General features: G+C 40.2%; 1 protein-coding gene across 1 annotated transcript in view; it reads right to left on the bottom strand.

Annotated features, from left to right (window-relative positions):
• Window positions 1-5064: 5064 nt before the first annotated feature.
• Window positions 5065-11641, bottom strand: part of si:dkey-112m2.1 (transmembrane protein 132C) — a 173145-nt gene continuing 166568 nt past the window's right edge. Inside the window, exon 9 of the mRNA XM_017714233.2 lies at window positions 5065-7816. Within this exon, the coding sequence (XP_017569722.1) occupies window positions 6704-7816 (1113 nt within the window). The 3' untranslated portion in view covers window positions 5065-6703. The remainder of the gene's footprint in view (window positions 7817-11641) is intronic.

Genomic DNA, 11641 nt, shown 5'->3' with positions numbered 1-11641 from the left:
ATATTGTCTCCGTCTCCCCTTTTGATACAGACAGTGTGCAAAAAAGCCTGCTTCTCTCTTTGCATTGTTAATAGTGTTTAGATAAAGCCTCTCTCTGGAGACAATGCCCTGATCTATTCAGTCTGACACACTGAGCCAAACTTGTTTATCAGCAGAAAGAGTGGCAAGTCGGCGAGATTATTTCAATGTGCATTAATGCATTACTTATAGCAATATCAACTCATGCGCCCCATTCATATTTGATTAAACTAGCTCAAACAAGTATATTTTGAACTTTGAAGATAATATGATCTTAGGATAGCTGTGGTATTAGCTCCAAAAAATTCCTGTCATGGTCACTTCAAAGTAAAAAAAAAAAAAGAGATCATGCTCAGTCAAATAATAAGCCAGTTCTAATTCCATTTTCATCTTAGGCTGCTTTATGCTGCCTTGACATGGCAGCCAAAACATTTGGATTGATGGATGGCGCAGGTGTTGGTGATTGTGTTAATTAGAACATCACGGACAGCTGGGTGGTAAAATGGAAACAATAATTTAGTTTGAAAGGTTGCATAGAAATGTCACATTAACATGGAGTAAAGACTCACTGCAGTTATAGCTAATTAGCCTGGTCTCTCTCAAAGGAGAACACCCCAAACAGAGGGACTGACCGCTATTAATGAGGCTTTAATGTTCCAGACTGAGACACAGACCGTCTCTTCACTCGAGCTATTCCTCCTGCATTACGGATCCATGACGTATATATGCCATGTAATTGTTGTAATACTGGTGATTACTTGCACCATTTTGTACATCAAAACGTACCGTATTATCGCTTGCACTGTTTGTGTTAGCCGGTATGAATATTTGACTTTATTTAATTTACAGTCTAAATAACCAGCAAGCCACTTTTTATTTTTTTTTAGTTTGGAGATAAAGCCAGAGAGGCCAGATTGAGATGGTTTCGACATGTGTTGAGGAGGAATAGTGGATATATTGGTCAAAGAATGTTGGAGATGGAGTTGCCGGGTAGAAGGAGAAGAGGTAGACCTCAGAGAAGGTTTATGGATGTAGTGAAGGTGGACATGGAGATGGTTGGTGTGAAAGTAGAGGAGGCAAGATGGAGGCAGATGATCCGCTGTGGCGACTCCTAAAGGGAGCAGCCGAAAGAAGAAGAAGACATGTTTGCCACTTTATCTCAACCGTCCTTCCTGGCACACCACCAAAACTGTCACCATCAGTACTTAAGGCTCTCACAAAGCTGTCACTGAGAAAAGCAAACAGAAAAATGTTAACTAGAACACTGAAACTGGACATCAGATGTAGAGTAAGATTGTACAGACCGGTAAATTTGTAAATGGGATTGCTTGGATGGTGAAAGGATGAAAATGTAACCAACTTCTAAGACTAAACTTTGGAGGTGCGCTGCAAAAAAATGGTATCTTGTCAAGTAACATGATCTTCAATGTTTTCAATAAATCTAATGTTTGTCCTGTTGAGATTGTTGTAAGCTTAATTTAAGATTAGTTAACTTATTTCTAGATATTTCCACTTGTTTTAACTTATCTCAGTATCAGTCAACCAATCAATCAGCCTTTATTTAGTCTCGGAGAACATTGAGGGTGCCTCCTCATTTACAATGTTGCTGAGTTAGTACAGCGTAAGGGAGTGATGATGCGTAAGAACATATCAGATGATAAAAGTAAATTTAATAAATGAACACTCAAATCGGCTAAGTATAAAAAGTGAAATGTTAATAATAATAAAAAATACATAAAAATATAATAAAATAAATAAATAATAAAACAGAAATTAAAACATACATAAGATGTAAAGGTTAATAACATCAAGTTAAAACAAAATGAGGAAGATAAGATAAAAATCATTTTAAAATACTAATAAACAAATGTATTAAAATGACAAATTATGAATTAAATAATAAAACAACAATAATAAAAACATTAATAAAACACTAAGAATTAAAATAAGAATAAGAATATGAATAATAATGGATAAAATAACAAACAGATAAGAAAATAATGAAAATAAGATAAAAATGGTAAAAAATCAGGTAAAACAGGTGCAGGCAGAGTGGAGGTGGTTAGAGAGTAGAAGTTTAAAATGACCAAGTGACACCAGCGAGCTGAGCTTTAGTGTGTCCTGTATTAAGTTCCAGCTCGCTGGTGCTGTAACTAAAAGCAGATTTCCCCAGTTCAGTAAAAAACTCTTGGTACCTGGCATGTGATCCAGCCACTGGATCGAGTCTGATAAATACCATTATTTACAGATACTGGCCGAGTATTCTGCTTGTTTTAAGAAATGTGCTAGAAACCAGTAAAATTATCTGCCAGTACAATGAGACGAATTTACTCAATAAATAACCTAAAACAAGTAAATAGTGTCTAAAAATCTCAAAACAGAGAATTTTAGATAACTGGAAGTTAAATGAATGAAAGGGTGGTCTCTGACTTTTGTTCAGCACTGTATGCCACATTGACACCATACTCATCACTTATTAATGCTTAATGCTAAATCACCTGCTTATTCTAACAAACATTTGAAAGAGCCAAAGAGTCAGGCTGATTCATGTAGTGAGGAGGACGAGGACTCTAGAGCCAAATCAGTGAAATTACACAAGTACAATGACACGTACACTGGGCTAGGTTTAATTGAGAAGACAGACAGTAGACCAAAATGTGCCATCTGTCTGAAGGTGCTAGCTAACGAGGCTGTGAAGCCAGCCTAGCTGTGTTACAGAGAATGCCAATTATATCAGGAAACCAAAAGAACGTTCAAATGTAAAAGTGAGAGCTACAATCTTTGGCCACAAGCTCACAGAAAGTTCTCAGGCCTACTCATTAGGTAGCAGACTGGATTAGAAAAGGAAGACAACTGTGCATATTTGCCTAATCATATGCAGTTGGACTGTATTCAAAAAATATCTGTGGGGGTCCACGAATGGATTTATTCATTTATTTTCACACTGGAAGAGTCCCTCGCTGCACACAACTTGCCTGCGGTGTTCAGGGACAGGATGTTTGGAAAAAGTATTTAAGATCAGAGTTTCCCACAGAAGCTTGTCGATGCTAATACAATATCCAATACAATATTTTCAAATAAGCAGAGGAACACAACTAAATTTGAGCAGACTAAGCTGAGCAACAACAGCAATGACCTCCATAGACTGTGGAGTGTGGAATCTTGCTATGGAGAAATAACTGGTCTGTAAAGTAATTACTAAACCATTGGTCTCCAGCCCTCATCCTGGAGAGCTACCTTACTGCAGAGTTTAGATCCAACCTGTATCCAGTAAGCTGCCCCGCCCCTTACTTTACTCTAATATATGTGATCCTGCCAATCAGGGACTTGAGATGAGGCTGATTAGCTGGAGCAGGTGTGGCAAACTGTGGTTGAAACTAGGCTCTGCAGGAAGGTAGCTCTCCAGGACCAGAGTTGGAGACCACTGTACTAAACTGATGTTAGTAACTCTGATGTGCATTGCAAAATAGCTGGTCTAAAGTACTTGAATATGTGCTTGCTTTACAGCATTTAATGTATTTAAAAAAGATCTAAACTCTACCTAAATAGTCTGTTTCCTTTCTGGAAATTGGCTTTTTGTCTGGTTAATATTTGCAATACAGCGTAAGGTTCCTTTTGGTGTAAAGCCAAGAGAAACAAAGGGTTATTCATTTTTATAAATAATTAAAAGTATACATATGTATATACTATGTACACCAATCAGGCATAACATTACAACCACCTCCTTGTTTCTATGCTCATTGTCCATTTTATCAGCTCCACTTACTGTATAGCTGCACTTTGTAGTTCTACAGTTACAGACTGTAGTCCATCTGATTCTCTGCATTCTTTCTTAGCCCCCTTTTACCCTGTTCTTCAGTGGTCAGGACCCCCATGAACCCTCACAGAGCAGGTACTATTTGGGTGGTGGATCATTCTCAACACTGCAGTAACACTGACGTGGTGGTGGTGTGTGGGTGTGTGTTGTGCTAGTACAAGTGGATCAGACACAGCAGTGCTGCTGGAGTTTTTAAACACTGTGTCCACTCACTGTCCACTCTATTAGACACACCTGTGTTGTTGGTCCACCCTGTAGATGTAAAGCCAGAGACAATAGCTCATCTCTTGCTGTACAGCATGAGTTAAACATCCTCTAGTCCTTCATCAGTGGTCATAGGACGCTGCCCACAGGACACTGCTGGCTGGATATTTTTGGTTGCTGGACTATTCTCAGTCCAGCTGTGACACTGAGGTGTTTCAAAACTCCAGCAGCACTGCTGTGTCTGATCCACTCAGACCAGCATAACACACACTAACACACCACCAGCACATCAGTGTTACTGCAGTGCTGAGAGTGACCCACCACCCAAGTAGTCCCTGCTCTGTGAGGGTCCATGGGGGTCCTGACCACTGAAGAACAGCATGAAATGGGGCTAAAAAAGTATGTAGAGATACTCAGACATCTGAGACACTGTTTGTGATAGTTTTGTAACATTTTTTTGGACAAAAATGTATTTTTTAAATCCATTTACAGCAGAGAGGTTCATGTAAAGCAAAATAGTCCCCAAAGAAAGCAGATTTATCACCATTTTACCATCACCAACATTACATATACAACTCAGATGAGAGTAGGTTCACTGGTCGTTTTGGATAGTAATTAAAAAGACATTTGTGTTATAGACATTCTGACCTCTGGTTCCCATCACCATCACTATAAAGAAATCTGGGTCAGTAAGTTTCTACAATGAAGCACTTTCACACCAAACCACTCTGAATGACTTTCTTTACCTCTCAACCATTTAATTATGCAGGACATTTTGAAAATATGGGCGGAACTCTTCTTTTATGCAAACCATGAACAGTGCTGATGTGCATCATTAATTAACAATACTTCAAGCCTTCGTAATAAGACAGAAAAACAATGAAACATGGTGAATGAAGGGCTGCTGATCAAGTGTGAAGGCTGCAGAGGATGTGAAGATTAGCATCTAATTAAAGTACACATTCCAGGGAAGATGGTTCAAGGAAAAAAAAAAACATTTATTTATAAGATATAAGCTACATAATACATCTTGGAGTGTTAATTACCAGATTGATCAGTGCAGACGACGTATAGCACAACATGTACAGGCTTCCATACAGGGGCTGTGCTGGAATAAGTGCACTTGTTTATCTGCATATTGGTCTTTAATCATTTGCTTGTTTACATAAACAGACAATATCGTGGCATAACATTTCTGCAGCTAAGACTATGTACAGTATAATAATTTCTAAGAATAGAACTGATGCCGAATGCAAATGAAACAGGAAGCAGCATTGTGTGACAGAATGACTTTAATCTGTGCATTCATCAAAGAGACAAGTGATGGCCCTGTTAAGGGAACTCTATGAGAAGGGCACAGAAACACAAAAATAAAACAGAGCAAACTCGTGTTCAGAGTAAATATCAGAGCGTGTGGAGTGTAGCATCTCTCTAACTTTGCTGAGGGGAAATGATTGGTCTGTTAAGTAATGCCTAAAAAGATGCTAGAAACATTGATGAACACAAAAGAGCCTATCTAAAATACTTGAAAGGTGTCATTCTTCAACCTATATTTGCGCTTCTCTTTGTCTCAAAAACCACTTTACCTGAGGATTTCGCTTGAAAGCGCTCTTTAAGACCCAATTAACTTCAGCCTTAATTACAAACTTGTTGATTCATTCAGAAATTGCTTGCTCATTTTAAGACCTGTAATCATCCTCATTATGTAGCACTTGTTTTTTTGTTGCAGTCTGATCGTAAAGAAACATTTTATTTTCTGAAAGGGGAAAAAAAAAAACACAATATGAAAATGAGGAATAAGAAAAGCAACACACAACAATAGACAACAGTTACAGGTCGAGTGCATAACTCCTACCGATCTATTATACCGTAAACGTCTTTTTGTACAGGATAAAACTACCTACCGCATTACAGTTTGCTCAACAGTTCTTAAGAAGATATGTCATCTGTGCGACTGTTTCTTGGTAGTCCTCTGGAGTTTGTACATATTCACACTGTTGGCGGAAAAAAGTTCCCAAAATAAACATTTGTGTCCATATCTAGAACATACATGCATCCACATATGGGTTAGTCTTTGGAGCATACAGTGAAATACAGCAACATGGGTAGGAACAGAGATGTATAAAAATATGTAAAACCTTACAAAAATGTATTCATACTTCATCAGAACCAGTAAATGTCCTCCTTATATACAGTGTCAATTTGCCATAAAGTCTATGTTTGATATGTGTGTACATTAACACCCCCCCCCAACATTCACACTACAAAAGAAAAAAAATGCATCAAACACAGAATAATAATAACAACTCAGGGTTAAATAAACAAAACAAATAACAACAAAGACACATTATAAAATGGAACTAACTTCTGTTAATGGAAGGAATTAACAATAGACAATGTAACAAAAACGTGTCTCACACTCTAAGTTGATGATGATATATTCTCCGCAGTTTCTCGGCCATCCCTGTTTTCCTTCATTCCTGATGATGAACCCTTATGACAGTTGCCATGGAAACAAGACCAGATGAATGGCCTGCCTTTTCATGGTGAGATGCGAGCCTGTCTGAAAGCGGCGGAGCCGGTCTGAACCCCAGCTCCTTACCCTGAAGGCATATGGGTGAGCTACACTTTGTCCAGAAATAAACAAAACAAGTGCAAATCCCACTACGCAATGTTTTTAGTAGCATTCTCGTTTAGCCTCTCCATGTAGTTTCGGAGCTCTTTGGAGTCCCCAAGCTCGATGTCTGGGCAGACCCACTTGATGTCGTTCTGCCCAATGACCAGAGGGCTGATGGAAGGGCAGCCGTTGCTGGGCTTGCTGTGGCTGAAGGTGGTAAACTTCACCCGTTTCCGCTTAGTGGTGGGCGAGTTCAGTGGATCGCTTTTGTGCTCCCTGCCTGAACAGCCTGACTCTGAGGCTGACCTGTGCATGCTCTTCTGGGCTGAAAGGCCGTTGAGGAGCTGGCTGCCCTCCTCCAGGCCCAGACCAGAATCCATGGTGCCTCCTGGCTCCTCCTGCTGCAAACACAGGCCGGCGTGACCCTCCAGCAGCTCGCCCTCATGCCCCAGCCACACCCAGTCATGTGCATGGTGGGCCATGGTCTCTTGGCCCTCCAAGGGAAGCTGCTTGTTGCGGTACTTGAGAGCATAGGAGACACAGTTGATGAGGAACACCAGAATCGCCAAGCAGAAGACCCCAAGCAGAGCATACATGCCGATCTCTAAGTCCGTGAGGCCACGGCGTGCATGCAGCAGGTCCTCCTCTGTGCTCCGGCCATGTGGCAGGTCAGCCTGGGCGGGAAAGTCTGAAAAGTCTGCAGGAACTTCTCTAGCTGCATGCCTGTCACCACCGGGCCTTCCAGGAGCGGCTGTCTTGATGGTGGTGGCTCCCCTGTTCACAACCCCAGCCTCCATGTCTGAGATGGAGCCTCCATAATATGGCGCATTGGGCCTGTGCCTCCGGTCACCAGCTCTGTTTTCCTCCTCCTCGCTGCGGGCAAATTTGACACGGATGCTGGCGTTGCCAGCAGCCAGAACAGCACGACGCTTGGTCTTTGTCTGGCAGGATTCAGAGGCATACATCTCCACCCGCACCAGCAGGCCCTGGCCCTCGCCCCTCACAACCACCACCGGCCATTTCCACCATGAGTTCCTCTGAACCGAAACAACTCGCTCATCCAGTGAGGTGGCTGTCAGCACAAAGTGCGCCGGGTCATAGAGGTCCAGAGGGGTCATGGAGCCGTCGCTGAACTGTAGCCAAGCGCTGATCAGAGACTCCTGCAGAAACATGAAGGCATGAGAAACTATTTATGGTAACACTTCAATTTGCTACATCTGCTAACATGCCATAAACATGTCATGACAGACATCATAAACTATAATAAGTTGTCAGCAGGAGATTCTGTTCAATAAAATTAAGTCACGTTACCATTACAGATAATTTAATTGTCATGAGAGATGCCATTATGTTCATTTTACCATTAAAGGTACCATTAAAGTTTATTTTACATCCTGATTTTTGCCGTGTACTCCAGTTAGCTGTCATGACATCAAATATTATGGCAAGTGTCATGACAACTAACAGTAATAGTAACATGACACTCTTATATTACCAAACAAAAAGATCATGACAACTCACGACAGCTTAGGCCATTTGGTGTGATGCGTTTTTGGCATTATGATGTCATTGTTCATAGCAGGTTTCAAATAAAGTGGGACCAAATTTTTTTCAGACCAAAACTGAGCATGTCGGAAATTATGCAACTGCTTCTGAATTTTACGATGCTGCTTAAAAGATTCAAACACCGAAAATGAACAAAGCATTTTCCTCAAGTGAGAAAAATATGCTTGCAAAAAAGCAAACTCTGACACTAAGCTGAAATATCTCTCTCCGGAGAGTTTTACCTCATCGTTCAGAAGCTGAAACTTTATAATGAGCATTCACATACTTTTGGATGTCCTTAAACCTGAGTAAATCTGAGTTCCTTTGGGAGATGCTAGCCTTATACCTGACGAATCTGATGACCAACTACAGGGAGTGAGCAGATCTACAGCTGCAACAAGCCTTGTCGCTATGGCAACATCATAGGCAACAAGGACTGAGTGAGTTCACGTCACCTGTGAAATTTCGCAAAAAGCAGAATGGGAGTAAATAAAATAACGTGTTTTGTCTGAAAAACTGTGTTTGATTGAAAATTTCATTAGTTATTATCACAATGCCTTCTCACTCTGGGAGTTTCTGTTTGGACCTGCCCAGCCTGGAATGGCTCATTCTAGCTCCTGGTACCCCCCGGCTCCACCCCTCCTTTATTACACACACCTACAGATAGATAAGATGTCAGATGACAGATAATCAACGCCTTGTGCCTCTGTATGTTTATGAGTTCTGAGCCGTGTTCCGTCGTATTAGTATTTTTCTGTGTTTGATTCTTGCTCTGTGAACTGGTGATAATTGGATTTGCCGTGTGTGTACCTACCTGTTTTTGACCCCTTCTTGCAATGATGAGTTGAGTTGTGGGGCACATGCAACCTCAAAACGTTGTGCACAGTTTTGCTACGGTTTGCAAGGCTTTGAGGTATGTTTTGTCTCATTTGATGGGTGTTTCAGAGATGTTACCCAATCAGCAGCAACAGGTATATAAACCCACCATATTAAAAGCAGTGCCCATTATGGATTCTAGTGAAGTCCTCTACAAATGTGTGCACTGCAGCTTGGTGTGCAACAACTGAAGATGTTAGAAGACATGTTTGTTGTAAGAACTGTATTGTCATTTTTTTAATAGAATAAGCTGGAAGAACACCAAGAATGGCCTTCTTTGCTGCCACTGCTGCAATGCTTGCGTATCACAACAGAATGTTCAACACACCATCATTTCCATTCAAATAAATGTTTTGCTATGTTTTGCCAGGGCTGAACGCAGTGTTTAACTGCCCCAATAAAGCTACTCTGCAAATGCAGCCTGCTGCCTTCAAGCCCTTGTTCATTTCAGTCATACATCCAGGTCCAAGTAAATCTCCATGCAGAATCCAGCAAAATACATTTCCACAAACAATTTCAATTTTCAAGTACAAACCACACGTATAAACCACATTTAAAGGCCTTTAGACCAGCATCCCTGTACCAAACGCTACACAATCCCTTTTAATGAGCAAACAGAAAACACAGGATATTTTCTCTAAGAATAGAAAAAAAACAGGATTCCTTAAACATCCATTTAGGATTTCACAACATTTCCCTGGAGAAATTTACTACGCAGGAAGTTTCAAATACTTCAAAGTTCCCCTCCCTTTCAAAGAAAAAAAATGCACAATGTTGTTGCTGCATAACAGACACTCTGATCAGCGGGAGATTTAGCCAATCTGCTCGTTTTATGTCTATCAAGATGGAGAGGAGAGGAAACTCCTGCCGATACAAAGGAACGACGGAATCAGACTAATCAGGGAGGTTCCGAAATGACTCACAATGAGCAGGCGGTCTGAATTGCTCTTCCTCAGGCCTGAAGTGATAACAAACCTCAGCATCTCATCAACACATGTCCTCTGTGTACCAGTTTTCCGTAGTGATTGTGATTATAGTGATTGCACCTGGTGATGGTCAAAAAAACACAACTCCCCTGACGTGTATTTATGAGCAAGAGACAAAAGCCCATTGCAAAGGAAAGACACTGTGTTCTTGTTTTGTGACTCTTCTTCCAGCAATGCATACCTAATTCAAGCATTTGCACAGGTGCAGATTAAACTGTCAGCATTTTGTTTCTTTGCTTAAAAAAGTTTTGAGCTTGGTCTCATGACTCAAAGCCTTATTTATAAGATTTTCTTTTTTTTCTTTTTTTCTCTTGAGGTCTGCTTAAACCATATGGTAGTTATGTACCATTATTCATTTTCACATCTGTATCCCATAGCATTCCCTCACCATACCCCTCAGAGCTGAACACTATTTAGGCTTTCAATATGAATGGGCAGGGCTAAACTGCTGTAGGGCGAATAGGTGGATATACAATGGAGTTGGTTCTCGTGACATCATAGAAATAATGAATTCAATATGGGCTGTTTTCGCAGCATTGTGAGCATATATGGATTGTATAGACTGGGTAGTAAATAGTATGTTTTGAATATTTGACAATGTTTACATACTACTTCAAACATATTTGTTTTTTAAAAAAACAACAACATCAAATGGTTCTCCCTGATATGGGCCCTTTAAAAATTTCTCCATCCCCAACACACCACTATTCTGGTATAGCTTGATTAGTTTTAATAGATGAGGTGCTATGATGTACATTTTAAGGGATTTGACTTGATTTGTAATTTGCCCTATTTGAAAGGGCATATCCTGGACATAAACATCAGTGTGCAACAAAAACAACGCAGCACCTGCCTGTCGCAAGTGGTTTTGCTATTATATTAACACAAGGTCAGTTCTAACATTACTACTGCTGGAGCTCTGGGTTCTGCAGAATTCTCTAAGACAGTTACTCTTTCTGAAATAAATACTGCCAAAGTACATGCTTTGTAGATTCAGACTGGACTAAATTTGCAGATCTAATCAGTAATCACTTAAATTACAGCACCGGCCCAGGCAAAAGGAATGTAACTCAAATAGGGCTTAACACTGTGAAATCAACCACTAATGTCCCTGCTAATTAACTGTCTAGGTATCTTAGTATAATGTGTATGTAGACTGATAAACTTTGCATTGGTGTGATCCTCCAGGAACTGTGTTGTGGATGTTCTCAGAAGTCGAACTATGTTGATGGCGGATGCTATGGTGCTTATGACTTGTATGTATACTTCATTATTTATACCAGGAAAAAAGCTTCATGTTATACAGAGATGAGACTGCCTAGAAAGAAATATCAGGCTCTTGTAATACTGTGGTAATAGAACCAATTTTGGGCTATCAACTGTAGTTGAATGTGAATATAAATAGCTTGACAATCTTACAATGACTGTGCTGTTCTTTCATGGACGTTAGTAGACGGGACATAAATAGAATTTAAAGATCTGTAATAGACATGCTAGAACATAGGATATTATATATAACAGCATTAGGACATAATTGCATAAATCTAAAGTATATGGAAATAGAGTGAAGGTAGTTTT

The sequence above is a fragment of the Pygocentrus nattereri genome, chromosome 16 (genome assembly GCF_015220715.1).
Source record: "Pygocentrus nattereri isolate fPygNat1 chromosome 16, fPygNat1.pri, whole genome shotgun sequence".
Classification (NCBI taxonomy): Eukaryota; Metazoa; Chordata; class Actinopteri; order Characiformes; family Serrasalmidae; genus Pygocentrus; species Pygocentrus nattereri.
This window is presented reverse-complemented; position numbering and strand designations above follow the sequence as displayed.